Here is a 19,017-nt window from a genome sequence, read left to right on the forward strand (position 1 = left end):
GCCTCTACCTGGCCATCTGTATCACTGGCACTGCCTGCACTTGCTGGGCATTGGACAGAAGCCCTGCATCGACAAGCCCTAAAGAATAATCACATTGTGGATCACGGTTGGTACAAAATCTGGAGATCAGGTAACTAGCCAAACACTAAATGCAAAAGCACTATATGGAATTAGAGTTAGTAATAAACTAAAAAAAAAATGTAATTAATTTGGGAAAACACTGCAAAGACTGCATCAGGGTTGCTCTACACTAGATAAGCCTCCGCCAATACAGTTAAGCCAGCAGATCTCCCTAGTGGATATGCAACACATGCTAATAAGCAGCATAGCTAATACTCCCCTCCACCCCAAATTAATAATCTAAACAACCGTAAGCGTTCTTCTGCACACAGGCATCTACATTATGCATTTTGCCCAACTAGCTATGTGAGTTACAAATGTAAGGTTTCTTGAGACTCCGAAGGTCCCCTCTGCACATATAGGTAAAGACATGATGGAATCTAATGCACAATTCACACAATTGCGCCTCTTGCCATGCCACACACACAGGAGGCATGATTCTGGGACCACACATTAGATCTTGCTACACCTTATTGCTGATCCCAGGCTCTCTCTGCACCAGCACAAAGAAAGCTCCCACAGCCAGGAGCCCCACACACCCCAGTTGAGAGGCTTCCAGTCATGGGGCACCTCACAAATGAGGATCATGATCCACCCCACCCCCTGCCCCAGAGATGTGTGAAACCCCTGGGGCGGGAGGGATCACTGCTGTGATTCATGCATCCTCCTGTCCTGGGCGTTTACCAGGAAACATGCTGCCAGGACCCAGAGTCCACAGCTGTTGGGGTTGAGAGTCCCTGTACTCATACCTGTAATGTGTACAGGGGGCCTAACAGACATAGCTCTGTCAGTGAAAACTCTGAAGTATAGACTTTGCCTCAGTTTCAGGGACTTTTGCAGATCTTTTTCAGAACCAACCGCTGGAAGGGATAAATGTACACACATGGAGATGTGAGAATCTCCCTCTCTCAAGACTTTGACCACTTTCTTTATCTAGAAGATTCCCAAAGATGTTACAGTAAGATGAAACACAAATTTTGATCTCCAACTTCTTTTGTACATATATAGCTAAAATCATTCCTGGACTTGCAAGTGGTAGCCAAATGCACACTAAGTAGTAAATCAAAACACTGTAGCCAAGACTGACTTGTAATAAAACGTGAATGGATAGGAAATGGAAAATGTTGGACCCAGACAAAAAAAAAAACAACGCAAGTTTCTCTATAGCTCAATCTTTGTTGTGAATGAAAGTTTCAGAAGCAGAGCTTGGCTTAAATTATTTTAAAAACAAATTGGAAGTAGGTGGAGAAGAAATCTGAGTCAGGTTTGTAGCCACTGTTTTAAACATGTGATTTTGATTTTTAGCCTTAGACAATCAGTATTCTCCAGTGAAAGTAACTGTCCAGCAAGAAAAGAATGCCATTCTGAAAATATTTCCAGAACAGGGCTTTTAAAAGACTGGCAATTTGACTAAAAAGGAATCTGAATTTCACTTGAGAATAGAGATTTCCACACACCAGATACAAGGAAAAGAAGGGCGAAGGCACCGCACAAAAACATAAACAGCAACTCATACGATGGCGTCAACACGGAGTGCTGCTAGGGCCCCTGCCCAGGGGGCACCGCCTACCCGGGGCTTGTCTGAGGCCTCCACCCAGACAGAGCCCATGGGGACCTGGCATCCCCCTGCCCCCCCACCTGCGGGGAATGCCCAGCAAGGCGGGGGGGCCAGGGACTGGGAGCCCCCACACCTGTCCTGCCGGCACCCACGTTAGCGCCCTGGAGGCGCAGCTGAGGGAGCTCCAGGAGAAGGTTAGCAAGCTGAGTGGAATCAGGGAGCTGGAGGATGAAATTGATGGTTATTTCCTTTCCCTGAAGGGCCATGCACCCAAGGAAGAAACACTGCAGAGTGGCAGACAGTCACCTCCACAACCAGGGCTGCTTGCAGCAAAGCAGTACCAGTTCTTCCAGTCAGGCTGGTGAACAGGTACGAGGCCCTGGCAACACTGCAGGAGAAGGAAGGAGAGGAGGCAACTCCACACTCTCCACACTCCAAACAGGCCGAAGGAGCTAAGCAGTCTCAGAGGAGGAAACGTCGAGCAATCATAATAGGTGACTCCATCCTGAGAGATACAAAGGGACCCATCTGTCGCCAGGACCCCTCGACATACAAAGTCTACTGGCTACCTGGAGCAAAGATTCAGGACGTGATGGGGATGATCCAGGCCATGATCCAGCCCACCGATTACTACCCCATGGTCCTAATCCATGTGGGTACTAATGATGCGGCCAGAAGAAGCCTTGATTACCTCATGGTGGACTACCACACTCTGGGGGGCGTGCTGAGGGAGACAGGTGCACAGGTGGTATTCTCTTCTGTCCTACCAGCAAGCAGACATGGAAGACAACATGAGACCTGCATCACAGAGACCAACAGGCAGTTTCCGGAATGGTGCCTTGAGGCAGGATTTGGCCTCCTTGACAACGACCCCTACATCACAACGAGAGACATGCTCGAGTGGGATGGGCTTCACCTTTCCCCCAAACGTAAGCATGTGTTCTCTTCTAGGTTGGCAGATCTCCACCAGCGGGTTTTAAACTAGGCTCGTTGGGAGAAGTGAAAGATGAGGGCAGAGGAAGCCTTGGACCACTAAACCAAACAGCACCCCCAAGTACAGCCCAGCCTAGACCAACAAGCAGAACAAATACCCAGGTAAGCAACAGGGGCCAGGGCAATACTGAGATTAGGGGACCAGTGCACACATCTTCAGGAGGCCTCAAATGCCTCTACACAAACGCTCGTCATATGGGAAACAAGCAGGAGGAACTTACCCTCCTGCTAGTCGACACCAACCCAGACATAGGGGGGCTCACAGAAACATGGTAGGATCCAATGCATGACTGGGTGGTGAATATCAAGGGCTATAGAGTGTACAGGAGGGACAGGACAGGGAGGAAAGATGGGGGTGTGGCACTCTATATCAAGGAGGAATACACATCCTCATCAAATAGCACAGGGTCAGAGGAGGGGCACACTGAAGTGCTTTGGGTTAGAACACAAGGCAGTCGAGGGGAAAGAGACTTAACAGTGGGGGTCTACTACAGACCACCCAACCAAGGGGAAGAGCTAGACCAGGAATTCTTAAGTCAGCTCACTGAGGTGGTTAGGTCAAGAGGTGGTCATCATGGGTGACCTGAACTTTCCAGACATCTGCTGGGAAGAGCAGTCAGCCAGGTCTGACGGCTCACATAGGTTCCTAGCCGAAATGCAGGACCTTCATCTAACCCAGGAGGTGCAGAGCCCCACCAGGGGCGACACCCTGTTGGACCTGGTGCTGGCCACAGGCGACAACCTGGTGAGGGAGCTGCGGGTGCTCGACCACCTCAGTGACAGCGATCGTTGCCTGCTGGAATTCACTATCCAGCACAAGGGGGCAAAGGCCTGCAGCAAGGCAGCAGCCCTAGACTTCAGGAGGGCGTACTTCAATGAGCTAAGGGGAATAGTCGGGGAGGCACTGTGCTCCCGGAGGGGTCGGGAGTCGGATGTCCAAGAAGAGTGGTCTCTCCTTACGGAGACGATCCTCCAAGCCCAAAGGGAGGTAATCCCAACACAGATCAAAGGAGACAGGAGGGCACAAAAGCCCCCATGGCTCACAAAAAGCACCTGGGAACATCTCCTAGCTAAAACGGAGGCGTACGCCCAATGGAAGGGAGAGGCCATCACCAGGGAGGACTATACTACGGTTGCTCAGGGATGCAGGGGACAGTCAGGAAGGCCAAGGCAGAGATGGAACTCGGACTAGTTACCCAGATCAAGGACAACAAGACCTTTTTAAATACATAGGGGGCAAAAAGAAGGTTCTGGGTAACATGGGGCCCCTTCAAGACACACTAGGAAATCTGGTCATCACACCAGATGACAAAGCTAACCTAGTTAACTTCTTTGCCTCCATTTTCCTGAGTAGGAACCAGATCAGCCCCCTGGGTAGGCACACCCAAGCCAGAGTCAGTGAGGATCAAGTCAGGGAACTTCTGGAGGGACTGGATGTATTTAAATCAGCTGGTCCCTCAGAGTACTGAGGGAATTAGCTGAGGTCATTGCGGGACCGCTGGCATGGCTTTATGAGCACTCATGGTGCTCTAGTGAGGTGCCACAGGACTGGAAGAGGGCCAACGTAGTTCCCATCTTCAGAAAAGGGAGGAAGGAGGACCCTGGAAATTATAGGGCAGTTAGTCTTACCTTGATCCTGGGTAACCTTTTAGAGAGAATTATCCTGGCACATGTCCACGAGGGGCCAGCAGGGGAATTATGCTTAGACGCAACCAATACGGGTTCAGTAGAGGCAGGTCCTGTCAGACCAACCTCGTGGCCTTCTATGACCAGGTCACCAAATCCTTAGATACAGGGGTAGCAGTGAACGTAGTCTTTCTGGACTTTAGGAAGGCCTTCGACACTGTCTCTCACTCCGTTCTCATTAAAAAACTGGGGGACTGTGGTGTCGACGCCCACACAGTCAAATGGGTCCCTAACTGGCTGGAGGGCCACACCCAGAGAGTGGTGGTGGATGAGTCCTTGGGCCCCAACTGTTCAACATCTTCATTAGTGCTCCTCCCCCTCTATGGGACACTGGCACAGTTGGAGTACTGCGTCCAGGTCTAGGTGCTGCACTTCAAGAGGGATGTGGACAACGTGGAGAGGGTCCAGAGGAGGGCCACTCGCATGATCAGAGGGCAGCAGGCCCTACGAGGACAGGCTACGGGACCTGAATCTGTTCAGCCTCCACAAGAGAAGTCTGAGGGGGGATCTAGTGGCCTGTTACAAACTAGTCAGAGGGGACCAGCAGGCACTGGAGGAGTCCCTGTTCCCCCGAGCACTACCAGGAGCAACTAGAAATAATGGTCACAAGCTGGCAGAGGGTAGATCCAGACTAGACATCAGGAGGCGCTACTTCACGGTCAGGGCGGCTAGGATCCGGAACCAACTTCCAAGCGAAGGGGTGCTGGCTCCTACCCTGGGGGTCTTTAAGAGGAGGCTAGATGAACACCTTGCTGGCATCGTTTGACCCCAGTACTTTTTCCTGCCATGGCACGGGGTCGGACTTGATGATCTGCTCAGGTCCCTTCTGACCCTATCGACTATGAAACCATGAAAAAAGTTAGGAAATGACCAATCTCAGAAAGAAATTCAAGCACAAATACCAGTAGTCGTTGAGTATTAAGAGAGTCATATGTAAGTCCAGTCATCTCTAAATTCCTGAACCTTCATTTGATGCAACCAGTTTCAGTATTGGCTAGTATCCATTATGGTTTAATCAGAAATATTTATGGCAAGAGCAAAAAATTATATAGATCAATATTCAAATTCGATTAGTATTTGCTCCTTTCAGTAATAAGTCACATCTGTAGTTACTTCTAATTCCAGCATGAAATGTCTATAAGGCAACAGTGTTCAATTTTTACAGACACCAGTAAAGTGGGCCTTCACTTTCTGAAAAGCAAAGAGGAAATCACTGACTATACACACAGGTTTCTGTAAAATAACAATTCATAATATAAACAGTGAATTTTGTTAAAAATTAAAAAAAACAACTTTCTACCAACCTGTGCAAAGGCAGCGAAAATTCTCACATGTCTTTGGGCACACATCGGAAAACAACTCAAAGACCACTCTTCCAGCTGAAAAAAGAACCCCACACATTAATACGGTTTACTTGTATATATATATTACTTATCAAGCATAAATATCAATGTCACCATTTAATCTAGAAATTTAGTTTAAATTTTCTTACCAGGTACATTGTTGATGGCTATGTCAAAAAAGCAACGAGGTCGCTGAACCTTTACTCCCATGGCTTCAAAATTTTAAATACTGCAAATATAAAATGTAAAACTGAGTTTTTCCTGTTTGATATAACTATATTTACTTATCTCAGTCTGCAAGTTTTTTTCTAAAAGGGAAAAAATGGTTATTTGGAAATACAAGTGTGCAAAACTGAACATAGAGAAGAAATTATATTCCTGCCTTTAAGCTGTTTTAAATATTATGCAAGTTAGATTTGTGTTCCTTGGAACAAAAGGAAAATAACTTGTGAAAGTTTTCTGTGCACATGAAGCTTAACTTCAAATATTCCCATCTGTTGTATTTTATCACAAGTTTTACAATATGTGATTTTTTTTCAAAGCTCCAGAAACTGTAGTGAAGTTGATTAGTTCTACTGTGATAGCATACAGAAGCCCCTATCAACCCCAGTGCGGTAGCTACTGTACAGGGAATGAACAGGAAGCCCTTGTTTCAAAGAATTTACAATCCCAGACGTGAACTCTCAGCTTTCATTTTAAACATTCTATCATAATTGTAAGAAAAAAAAAAGACAACATAGGCACATGAACTCTAAAGACTCAAAAAACAGAAAGCAAATAAAAAGTACCATCTATATGTCTTAAAAATCAGAATTAAAAAATGATCACGGTTTTTATAGAATCAGACTTTCAAACTGTGAAGGTATGGAGTTAGCAACACTTCTTTCACATTGAGTTTCAACTTCAGATTCAAGACTGAATTTCAACAGAAGAAATATTAAGGGAGATTGCAAAGTATGAAGAATACCATATCAGTTGATGAGAATGACACTCAGCTTCTTTAGCAGTTTAAAAAAAAATTATGCTAAAAAAATTAGAGGATTTAGGGGAAAAACACCAGAGACAGTGGCCTGAGTTGTTCTGTTCTCCTCTACATAGAACAAAAAGGTAAGCCCTGTAAAGAACTTTGACAATTGCTCCCAGATCTCTTGGATCTTTATACCCAAAGCAGAATAAAGTCGGGGATGGAAAAAGAGTTCACTTTGGGGCCAGAAGTGTATGTATTCCAGCAACTGATCAAGACTGCCTTTGTACTATTTACTGAGTAGTAGGGTTGGAGTTCTGGTGGATCCATGATGGTCCAGGAAGAGATTACAGCTGGTTCAATAAAAAGTATCACATAAATAGTTGAAAGAGCTGATGGACAAGCTTTCAACTATACAGTTAGTTTAGTAAAAGATATCACTGAGAATCTTGGCATTTTTTAGTATTCAGTACTAAAGACAATCAATTTCTCAGAATGAAAAAGCAAATTCTTACTGACAAAATCTGAATACTTTTTGCAGGATTATGGAGTAAGAATAAAGTCAATTGTATGAGTCTATGTAAGGTAATATTAAATTCATGCAAAACCACAATTTGAAGGATCCTTCTTAACCAGCATGAGACATCTGCATGTACTACAAAACAGGAACCAGAGACCTAGTAAACTGTTAAAACCTGTGCAGTATATGCAAACTTGGTACATAAACAGTGATAACTGAGTTGTGTGGATAGTTTTTCTTCTCAATTAAGTAGATTTATCATACACAGGACTTTTTAAAGCTAGTCAACTTTTTTGTGCATCTAAAATGTTCAAGATTCTTGTCTCTCTCAGCTTCATCTAAAAATGTCATCTTTTTCCCTTCTCAACCCGTCCTCTCCAATTACTCATCCCTCCTGGACCCCCTAGGACTCTCCCATCTCTACGTCTTTCCTAGACTTCTACATAGCATCCATTAAATCAACAGCACTTCTGCAGCAAGTGCATGGATAATATTACACTACTATTTACAGACAATTGAAAAAGTGTATAATTGTTATGTTAAGTACTCTGGACTCTTACTCCTATTAGGTGGGCAGTAAACAGGAGTATAGGTTAAAAATTAAGAGGTTTTTTTGTGGGAACTTAATCTCACTTCTTTACCTTAAAGTCATTAAAATTTTTCAACATCATAATTCTAATAATTTCTGGTTGACTGGTTTCCAACTTGAACACTTTTTATACATCAGAGAACTTTGCTCTTTTTAAGACATTTACTATTAGTCTAAATCCCTTTCAGCCTTCAATGATTCCAAGTCAGTTAAGTTTAAGACTATTCTAGGCTGGCCCAATACCTCAGGCATTCCAAATAATGTTATCATAGTGACCTAGAGGGAAAAAGTTAAGTCCTCTCTTATAATTTGGTCATTAATTCTAGGGTAACTTCTTAAACGCATGCAAAAAGGGTGAGGACTGGACCAGGTCACAGTAAGAAGAAGGAGCCATCCAGAATGAAGATTCAGCACAAAGAGTTCTCAGATTTCAACAGCAAGTAATTCAGTTAGGGTATGTCATCACCAAAGCAGCAACATGCCCTGATCAGGACATTCCTGAAAAATATCTTGTTCGACAACTCCAACACCCCAAACCCATAAATACATGGAAAGGCTGATCTGGGGTTATCCCCAGGGGTTGTTTTCAAGCACACCAAAGACCAAGGGCCCCCAGCAACTACAGAAAGATACCTGGGAGTGGCCACGCTGCTCAGGTTTGTAACATGCAAGAGGATGCAGGTTGGTAGAGCACTGCTAGGGAATGTTGCCAGCACAGTGTCCACACCTCCTCACCAAAATAGCAATTTATCCCAATACATTCAGCAGTTCAGAAGGAGATGCACATACTTTTCCTCTGTTGTGAAAAGTGATGACCCTAAAGTTGCTTTCCTGGATAGAGACAGAACAAACTAGAGTAAGTCTGCAATACTGCAGCAGTCAAGCACAGAGTCTGTATTTAAAATAACAAAGCTTGAGCTGCCTCCATTATGGTGGACTGGCAAGCTCTAATGCAGGAACAACATCTAGATCAGCAGATGGCCATGCATGGGGAAAAAGGAAAAATCATTTGCCTCTTAAAATTAAACAAAAATTACTGTCAGAACAACTAAAGGAATAAAACAGGTATCCTCTTATGACTGAACAAAAAAAAAGTTTTAAGATCTTTATTTATGAAATGTTTATCTTGCAATTCAATCTGCACTGACTGGCTGACCTCTTAGAGGTCAAAACAATGCATATTTATAGTGGCATACAAGGCAGTCAATTCAGCTATTACAATGCTGTCTTCCAAATCCCATTGGACAATTTCTTGCCTAATACACACCTCACACAAACTCAGAAGATAAGAAGTCAAGGTAGTTTTACTGACTGCAGAACGCAACTGATATTTTTACAATCAACTTTATTGCTTTTAACTTTAATTTGGGTATTTCCTATTTTCTTATAATAACACAAACCAAACATAAACCAAACCACAAGGGGCCAACAGGGGAGGTCATGCTTAGGGGCAACCAACACGGGTTCATTAGTGGCAGGTCCTGTCAGACCAACCTGGTGGCCTTCTATGATCAGATGACCAAATCATTAGATGCAGGAGTAGCAGTGGACATAGTCTTCCTGGACTTTCAGAAGGCATTCAACACTGTCTCTCACCCTGTTCTCATTAAGAAACTGGGGGACTGTGGTGTTGACACCCACACAGTCAATTGGGTCACCAACTGGCTGGAGGGCAGCACCCAGAGAGTGGTGGTGAATACGTCATTTTCAACCTGGAGGGATGTGGGCAGTGGGGTTCCGCAGGGCTCCGTCCTTGGGCTCGCACTGTTCAACATCTTCATCAGTGACTTGGACGAGGGGGTAAAAAGCACCCTGTTCAAATTTGCTGATGACACTAAGATGTTGGGGGATGTGGGCACGCTAGAAGGGAGGAATAGGCTGCAATCGGACCTAGACAGGTTACAAGGGTGGGCGGATGAGAATGGGATGGGATTCAACACTAACAAGTGCAATGTGATGCACCTGTGGGGGGAAGAACAAGCAGCATACCTACAGGCTGGGGAACTCCCTTCTTGTCAGTGCAGAGGCAGAAAAGGATCTTGGAGTCATCACTGAGGCCAAGATGAACATGGGCCGGCAGTGTGGGGATGCAGTCCGGAAGGCCAACCACACTTTGTCATGCATCCACAGATGCATCTTGAGCAGGTCCAAGGAAGCAATCCTCCCCCTCTATGTGGCACTGGTCAGGCTGCAGTTGGAGTACTGCGTCCAGTTCTGGGCGCCGCACTTCAAGAGGGATGTGGACAACGTGGAGAGGGTCCAAAGGAGGGCCACTCACATGATCGGGGGCAGCAAGGCAGGCCCTGCGAGGAGAGGCTACAGGACCTGAACCTGTTCAGCCTCCACAAGATAAGGCTGAGGGGGGATCTAGTGGCCTGTTACAAACTAGTCAGGGGGGATCAGCAGGCACTGGGGAAGCCCCTGTTCCCCCAAGCACTGCCAGGAGTGACCAGGAATAACAGTCACAAGCTGGAAGAGGGCAGGTTTAGGCTAGATATCAGGAGGCGCTACTTCACCGTCAGGGCGGCTAGGATCTGGAACCAACTTCCAAGAGAAGTGGTGCTGGCTCCTGCCCTGGGGGTCTTTAAGAGGAAGTTAGATGAATACCTTGGTGGGGTCGTTTGATCCCAGTAATCTTTCCTGCCATGGCAGGGGGTCGGACTAGATGATCTACTCAGGTCCCTTCCGACCCTAGAAACTATGAAACTATAAACCTCATAAATCTGGATACCAAAAATCCAGAATTATCAACAATCTGGCACTTCCTCCACCACCACTTGCCTTGCCCTCCTGGATGGGGATGGGGAAGCTTCCATACGACGACTGCCACTGCCATTCACCTCCCCACAGCGCCACTCCATATGCAGCTGCTGCTTCAGGACCTGTCGCCACTACTCTCCCCTCCTCACCCCCTGCCACACTCTATGACCGGCTGCCAGGCTGGTTTTAAAAAAAATGGCATTTTCAAATTTCCAGCAAGCACTTGGTTCCAAGCATGCTGGATTTATGAAGCTATACTGTATTAAAATTGTAACAGAGCACACCTTGGAGTAGAGCTGTAGTAGAGCTGTGCTTCAGTCGCCAATTCGATTCCAAGGAGATTTGGCCAATTCAGCAGCTGAATCTCCAAATCGAATTAGGAGACCCATTAAAAACTCCAAATTGAATCCAATCCGAATCAATTTGGAAAAGATTCGGATCAGCCGGGGCCAGGTAGGCACAGCCAGGCGGTTGCAGGTTCTCTTGCAGCTCCTCTGGCTGTGCCTGCCTCTCCCTAGGCTGAGGGAGCCACAGAAGAAGACCCCATGGCTGTGCCCGGCCCCATCCCCCACCAGCCCCAGCCTCCCCACACTTTAAAAAAAAAAAAAAAAAAAAAAAGCTCACCAGCTGCAGCAGCACAATTGGGGCTGCTGGGGGGCTCATGGTAGAGCCCCCCTGTGCAGCACAGGGCAGTGGGGATCGCCCCACCCCCCCAGCACCCATGCAGCAGCTACCCCATGGTGCAGGTATACCATGGCTCAGGAGGGTATTGTGCATTGCCTGGGAGCTGGGGTCACTGGGGCTGAGCAGTGCCGGGCTCCAGCTGACACATGGAGCCACCCCAGCTCCCAGACAGCACATGGCACCCTGACAAGCCACGCTGCACCTGCGCAATGTGACAGCTGCCACGCAGATACCAAGCGAAGGAGAGCATCTCTCTGCCCCCCACTACCCCATACTGCACAGGGGGGCTCTATTATGATCCCCTAATCGCTACTGCCAGATCCAGTGAGTGTGGGGCTTTTATTAAAAAAAAAAAAGTGCCGGGAGACTGGGCTGGGTGGGGGAAGGGGCTGGGTGGGACAGCCATAGGCGCTTCTCCTGTGGTACGTCCAGTTGTGCCTGCCTCTGCCTCATCGGGAGGAGCTGCAGGAGAAGCCCCCACGGGTACCCTGCCTGGCACCATTCCCTGCCAGGCCTCAGCCTCCCTGCACTTAAAAAAAAAAAAAAAAAAAAAAAAAAGAAAAAGAAAAAGCCCCACACTTACCAGCTACAGCAGCGCAATCGGGGCCTCTGGGAGCTCGTGGCAGAGCCCCCCCCGTACAGCATGGGGCAGTGGGGATTGCACACCCCCCTGCAAGCAGCTGCCCCATGGCGCAGGTACAGCGCATAGCACGGTTCAGCAGGGCACCATGTGGGAGCTGGAGCAGCTCCAGCAGTTACCCAGAGCCCAGCACCACTCAGCCCCAGCTCCCAGACAGCGTGCAGTGCCCTGCCAAGCCACGCTGCACCCGCGCCATGGGGCAGCTGCTGCATGGGTGCTAGGCGGGGGTGATCCCTCTTGCCCCCAACTGTCCCACGCTGTGCAGGGCAAGGGGACAGGGGAGCTCTGCCACAACCCTTCAAAGGCCCTGATCCTTGCTGCCAGAGCTGGGGAGTGTGGGGCTTTTGTTTTGCGCTTTTTTTTTTTTTTTTTGCTTTTTTCTGATAATTTGGCCAATAAACACTCATGCATGTATGCAGCCATAGCATTGCACGCAGGCAGCAAGGAACACAGCCCAGCAACATAGAGAGCTGTATGCAGCTGGTAAGTCTGTTGTGGTGAAAGGGGATGGGGAAGGGAAGGGGCGTGGAGGGGGTCAGATCAACACCCCCCACAGTGAGGGAGGAGTAGGGCTGGAGCTGATGTAGGCGGTGTCCATCAGGGGTGAAGCAGGTGCGGGATAGAGCTGCTGCTTGTCTGGCGGCTCCCACCACTGCCCCCGCTGCTCATCCAGGAGGGCACAGGGGGAGGTGGGGGAGGGCATGTGCCCCCGGATCTGCAAGGGATGGGCCGGCCAGGCTGCAGCTGCAAACTGGGGCCAGGGGCTGTGCTTGGGGTGGGTGGCAGCTTGGGAGGGGCCTATGGGGAGGAGGGGCTGCAGCCACTCCAAATTTCACCATAGCCCCCTCCCAGCACTGCCACCGCCCACCCCGAGTGTATTGCAGTGTGGCCCCAACCCATCTGGCCCACCCCATGTATGTACCCCCGCCCTGTGCCCTCCCAGACAAGCAGCAAGAGCCACTGAATGAGTGGCATGTAGGAGCAGGAGCCACACCCCCCCAGGACGAGCCATGGCTCTGTCCCACACCTGCCCCGCCAGAGCCTACCCCAGCTCCACTCCTTCCCTCACTGTGGGGGGCATTGATTTGCTTTTCCCAAATCCCTTCCCTCCCTCTCCACTTTCACCACAACTGACTTACCAGCTGGACTCAGCTGTATCGGAAATTGGATCAGCATCAGGTAATAAGCTTCCTTGAAAATCGACTATTAGTATCGGCTCCCAAAACGTCTATCAGTGCACCCCTAAGCAGAAGCATAAGAGAGAATGATGCCAGTAAAGTATTTGTGACTAGCTAGTTCTATTTCTCAAGACAGACAAGAGGGGCAATTTCTTTCCATGAAAATAGTGCTGCTGTTCCCACTGAATGAGTGAACACTTTTAGAGCTTGGCACGAAGTTGTTGTAATTGAGAACATAATGGAATATACAACAATTAATTTCAACTTCTTCTGGTACCAGAAAAGTTGATTTTTTTTCTCATAGATTATTAATCTAAATTAATTCTTCCCTCTCTTCTACTAGTCCCATCTTTGTTCTTTGCTATGCTTACTTCTACACAAGGAAATATTACTATCCTCATTTGCTAAATGGCCATTTTTTATTATTTACTTCCTTAAACCTCATCTGGGTCAGGTTGCCTACAAATAACATTTTTTAAACATTTCTACAACTAAAAGACCCACCATCATATTATTCTAACTTTCATCCTTCCTCATTCAGGAGCTGCCTAGGTTTATGTTACTTCTAAAATTAGGCCACATCTGTGCACTGAAAACTGTTCAGGCAAAACTGTGCACCTATATATAACTGCATTGGTTTCAACAGTCATAGTTTTATTACCAAGAACTCCTGTGCAGGGCTATCTAAGCTGAACCAGAAGACATCTGGTTGATTTTGACACAGCATGCAAGCTAGGAATACTTCTTCCTTAGGTATAATTTGTCCAGGAAGTGGGAAAAAGAGGAAATGATGTTGCCTTTTATATAGAAGAGATGTACACTTGTTCCAGTGTACACTGCAAAGCATGAAGCAAGTAAACCTGTTGAAAGCCTCTGGTCAAGTGGGGGAAAACAAGGGTGATGTCATGGTGGGCACCTGCTACAGACCAAACTAGGGGGATGGGGTGATTGCACTTTTCCAAACAACTAACTAAAATATCCAAGTTGCAGGGCTTGGTGCTCGTGGGTGACTTTAATTACGAAAACATCTGCTAGGAGGATAGTGCAGGAGAATGCGGGCAGCCCAAGAAAGTTCCTGGAGTGTTTTGGTAATAACTTTTTGGTACAGGTGGTAGAGAAGTCAAGTAGGGAGGAAGCTGTTCTCAATTTTCTTCCCATAAACAGGGAGGAATTAGTCAAGAATGTGAAGGTAGAAGGCAAGTTGGCTGACAATGAGCATGAAATGATAAGAGTTCAAGATCCTAAGGAAAGGAAGGAGTGAAACAAAATAAAAAGACTGGACTTCATAAAATCAGATTTTAACTAACTGAAAGAACTGGTGTGTGGGAGCCTATAGGAGGCAAGTCTGAGGGAGAAAAGGCATCCAGGAGAGCTGGCTCTCCTTCAAAAAGACCTTATTAAGTGTGCAAGTGCATTCTAGGCTTATTCAAAGAAAGGATGAGAAGTGCAGCAGGAGACCAGCCTTGCTAAATAGTAAACTCTTCAAGAAACTGAAACTGAAAATGGAATTCTACAAGAAGTGGAACCTGGCCATAATATATTATTAGGGATGAGGTTAAGAAGGGTGCCTCAAATCTAAAAAGGTTGAGAACCACCGGTCTAAATTAAACTACTATAGGGTAGATCCATAGGTGGTTAGATCTTTGTGCTTAAACGTAATCATCAATTGCTTAATGTCTAATAAGGAGACAGAATTAAGAGGGGTCTGTCCTGGTTCTACCATCATTTAGTATCTCCATTAACTATTTGCAGGATGGGATTGAATGCACATCTAGCAAATTTATAGATGACACTAGGATAAGTAGAGTTGCAGACATCCTGGAAGTTAGGATTACAACAGGATTGGACTGGGATTAGGATTTAAACAACCTTGATAAACTGGAGAAATGATCCAAAATTAATTAAACAAGATGAACATGGGCCACCAATGTGGGGACGTGGTCAGGAAGGCCAACTGCACCTTGTCATGCATCCACAGATGCAACACGAGCAGGTCCAAGGAGGTGATCCTCCCGCTCTGTGCAACACTGGTCAGGCCACAGTTGGAGTACTGTGTCCAGTTCTGGGTGCTGCACTTCAAGAGGGATATGGACAACATGGAGAGAGTCCAGAGGAGGGCCACTCGCATGATCAGGGGGCAGCAGGGCAGGCCTTATGAGGGAAGGCTATGGGACCTAAACCTGTTCAGCCTCCACAAGAGAAGGCTGAGAGGGGATCTGGTGGCCTCCTATAAACTTGCAAAGAGGGACCAGCAAGCAACAGAAGAGTCCCTGTTCCCCCAAGCACTACCAGGGTAACAAGGAACAACAGCCATAAGTTGACTGAGAGCAGATTCAGGCTAGATATCAGGAGACACTGTTTCACTGTCAGGGTGGCTAGAAGCTAGAACCAACTTCCAAGAGAAGTGGTGCTTGCTCCTACCCCAGGGGTCTTCAAAAGGAGGCTAGACAGCCACCTAGCTGAGGTCATTTGACCCCAGCATCCTTTCCTGCCCATGGCAGGGGGTCGCACTTGATGATCTGCTTAGGTCCCTTCTGACCCTACCAACTGTGAAACAAAGTTCAGTGCGGAAAAGTATGACATTCTGCACTCAATATGGAACAACTGCATGTAAAAATACAGACTGGGGAATGACTAGCTATACTGCAATACTGGAGAAAAAAACCTGAGAGTTACAGTGGATCATAAACGGAATACAAACCAACAGTGTGCTCTTGCTGCAAAAAAGACAATTGCATACTGGGTGGTATTAACAGGACTATCACTGATAAATCAAGGGGAGGAATTATGCTTCCTTTCTATATGTTACTGGTGAGGTATCACCTGGTATCTAGTTTTGAGACTCAAACTTCAAGAGGGAGGCAGACAAACTAGTAAACTGTGTCCAGAGAAGTAAACTAGTCCAGTGAAGATCAACAAAATGATTACAAGCCTGGGAAACATGATTTAGGAAAGACTGGGAAAATGGGTTATTTAGTCCAAGGAAGAAAAGACTAATAGAAGTGCTGAAAATAGTCTTCAAATACCTGACACAGCAAGTTATACAGAGGATGGTTGGTGGCAGACTACTTTTAGTGGCTGCAGGGAACAGGACAGGGAGCAAGAAACTTCCCCACTTAGGTTTCCTTGTACATTTGATACTTGGAACAACTTCTGACCCTCGTCTTTTAAAATCATGGAAGGAAAACCACTGCTCAACAAGTTGAAACAAACTTGACTATGTATATATTGTTTAACTCCCAAAGCAAAAAGCAGCTCAGTGAATTCAGTGTATTTATTATATGCAGACTATCCAAAAAAAATAGAATAGTTCCAAGCTCTATATCACCATGTGTATGGGATGGCAATGCTTATTTTTGTTTTAAAATCTTTTTCAAAACCTAACCAAAACAAAAAAACGCAAACCAGAACTCACGGTCTATTTCCAAAAATGTATAGCCACATGAACAGACACAATGGAAGCCAGAATTTAGGAAACAAACATCTAGTTGGAAACTGGCAGTTAAAAGGCTGCACAAAACCACATTTCACCCATACTACTACTTCTTAATGTAATTCTATATTTGATGGAAGTTTGTATCTGCACACAAAAATAATATTTTTCAGTAATTTAACTTTCCTTTTGCAGACTGACCTGGAAACTAGTTCTCACTGAAGCCAGGGAAATGTCAAGCTATGAAGTTCAGCAAGTGGAGGTGTTTTCTGTAAGATTATTCCAAAACACAGATGAAGAAAATTTGCTCAGACTTTCCAAATACTTTTTAAATCTGAGCATAAAGATAGAAATTGCTAGTTATAAAGGTTTTTTTCCAGAGTTTATTAACAGAAGGAAGTATAATGAAAATCAAAACGCTGCTCACACAAAAATATTACTTTCACTTATATTACACCTCCAGAAAATGTATGTTTCCTACAATTAAAATTAATAAGAGTTACATACTGTTGATTGTGTACTATCACTCCATGTTGCAAAATTTTTATATAGAGTAATATTTAAAAATATCATCTCTCACCATTCCTCCTTCCTTTTGTCTTTTTTAACCACTTTTTCACCAAAAATCTATGAACCTAATATCTTAAATTTATTCCCCCACTTCCTGTCTCCTCCCACATACCTTCACTGCCAGCTTCTCATTAATTCCAAAACACATGAGGCTTAAAAAAATTATCAGGCACCAAATGGACACAGCATTAATCAACTATCCAAAGCTCGATATGAAAGATTCTCCAACGCACACACACCCACAACGGGCAGAAAAAGTGCTGCTAAGACAACCCATCTCTTCCTAACCCTCCTCTTCCAAGAAAGGGGAAGATATTAGTATTCCAACCAAAGGGTTCAGGGATTCCATCCTTCAGAAACGCTTCATAGTGTCAGGGTGTTGCACAAAGTCTACACTTCAAATTCTTTCTTAGTCTAGCTATATCTAAGATCTATACCAGCAAAGCACTACTGAAATAGATGTCGCTATACTGACCAACTTACACTTCATATCAATTCAGTAAAGCCACTTTTGATGAGCTTGATGAACAGAGGCTTGCAAGTAAACGCACACAGGCGTTTACTCAAGGAAATTTCCCAATCATGAACAAGTTGATTTCTCAGTTTTCAGTCACAGGCTCGCCCCTTCGCATAGTAACGGTTAGAGAAGCTGGAACCTTCAGTTGTGGATGCCACTGTATGACGTCCCTTACAAAAATGTACCTGGAACGAAGCAAAACTACCTGGCTCAAATAAGCTTATGTAGGAAGGCCTCTTCTGCAGAAAGCCCAAGGTAAACATGAGAAAACACAAATATGAGTGCCTAAAAGCAGAGCACAGAGGGAATGTGAAATAAAAGGGCAGTAGAGATGTTGCTGCCAAGCTGGTCCAGGAATGAGGCCAGGGCAAGGGACTGTCATGGTAAAGGGGGGGGAGGGGGTCGGACTCAGTCTCCATCGTCCAAACATCCGTGGATGCCACAACTTCAAAACGCTTCTGTGAAGGGGCTGGTCACTCAGTGGTCTGAGGCCGTTACAAAGCGGGCAAAAGAGGCAGCAAACGAGCGCTGAACGTGCCTGAGCCGGACACGTCCTGTCCCGGGAGGCAGGACACACATGTGCTCGCTCCGGCTGTTGCGCCGCAGAAGTTTCCCTCAGCGCCGGGGCTCCTGCTGCGCAGAACATGTCCGCGGGAGCCTGGGCCTGGCGCTGGCCCTCCCGCCGCCCCGAGCCGCGCCCCTGCCGGCACTGAGGCCATGTGGCGCCCGCCGCTCAGGAGAGCGCTCATTCAAACTCCGGCGCGTGGCCGGGCCCCGCTGCAGCGGGGGGGGTAGCGGCCCGCGCCAAGGGAAACACGGGCCCAGGCCCACGCGGACACCGGGGTTGCGGCGTGGGGCGGGCCGGCGCCGTCCCCCAGCTCCCGCGCGACTCCCGTCCGGCCCGGCCCTCCACAGTAAAGGCCGAGCCGAGTCGCCCCGGCCCCTTCCTCCATTGATCCCGCTGCCCCCCTCGGGGCGAGTCCCAGCCGGTGCAGCCCCGCACCCGGCGCTCACCCGCGCGGGGCCGGCCCGCTCCGCCGCTCACCGCCTCGCCGCCGCCGCCATGTTGGGAGCTGGTGCGGCGCAGACTGCGTCAGTGGGAGGAGAGGGCGGCGCGCGGAGGGCCGAGCCGAGCCGAGCCGGGCTGGGCCTGGCCTGGCCGCAGCTGCGGGACCCGAGCGGGCGAAGGGAGGGAGGCCGCACTCTGGCCTTGTGGTGCTGGAGGCGGCGGTGGGCAGGCAGGAGGCGCCAGCACCTCTCCCGTTACTGCCGGCGCCGCGGCGGCACCTCTGGAGGCCTGGCGCTGGCTTGGGGCAGAAATGACTGCCCTGCCCTGCCCTACCTTGCCAGGCAGCACGGGCACCCCTGAAGCCTGCAAGTCTGCCCTTGTACAACGCCGACCGCCACACAGCGCTGGAGTGGCCCCGTGAGGCAGGAGCAATGCCACGGGGAAGTTCCTCGA

The 19,017-nt window shown here is 47.4% G+C and overlaps 2 protein-coding genes across 12 annotated transcripts in view; one reads left to right on the top strand and one right to left on the bottom strand.

The window, feature by feature from the left end:
* PPIG (peptidylprolyl isomerase G) overlaps positions 1-18,758 on the bottom strand; it is a 53,504-nt gene extending 34,746 nt beyond the window's left edge. Inside the window, exons 1-7 of one of the 11 annotated variants that reach the window (XM_090045520.1) lie at positions 18,570-18,757; positions 17,522-17,740; positions 16,670-16,737; positions 12,997-13,099; positions 8,407-8,604; positions 5,850-5,929; positions 5,662-5,736 (exon numbers count right to left, since the gene is read on the bottom strand). In XM_090045520.1, the coding sequence (XP_089901646.1) occupies positions 5,662-5,736; positions 5,850-5,910 (136 nt within the window). In that variant the 5' untranslated portion in view covers positions 5,911-5,929; positions 8,407-8,604; positions 12,997-13,099; ... (1 more) ...; positions 17,522-17,740; positions 18,570-18,757. Of the gene's footprint in view, positions 1-5,661; positions 5,737-5,849; positions 5,930-8,406; positions 8,605-12,996; positions 13,100-16,669; positions 16,738-17,521; positions 17,741-18,569 lie in introns of all 11 variants that reach the window. The other 10 variants (XM_090045523.1, XM_090045527.1, XM_090045521.1 and 7 more) reach the window with 10 other exon arrangements.
* LOC149867493 (uncharacterized) lies at positions 994-2,663 on the top strand. The gene is made up of 2 exons (XM_090046296.1): positions 994-1,078; positions 1,939-2,663. The coding sequence occupies exons 1-2, from the start codon at positions 994-996 to the stop codon at positions 2,661-2,663; spliced, it is 810 nt and encodes a 269-aa protein (XP_089902422.1).
* Positions 18,759-19,017: the final 259 nt, after the last annotated feature.

This window comes from Crocodylus siamensis, chromosome 4, assembly GCF_052110815.1.
Source record: "Crocodylus siamensis isolate JL-2025a chromosome 4, ASM5211081v1, whole genome shotgun sequence".
NCBI lineage: Eukaryota > Metazoa > Chordata > Crocodylia > Crocodylidae > Crocodylus > Crocodylus siamensis.

What these genes read in the sequence shown, in the direction of transcription:
- LOC149867493 (XM_090046296.1), top strand. Translation starts at nt 994, where the DNA reads ATGTACACACATGGAGATGTGAGAATCTCCCTCTCTCAAGACTTTGAC. An exon ending in AGATTCCCAAAGATGTTACA is followed by an intron (nt 1,079 to 1,938) that starts GTAAGATGAAAC and finishes CTTTCCCTGAAG; the next exon opens with GGCCATGCACCCAAGGAAGA.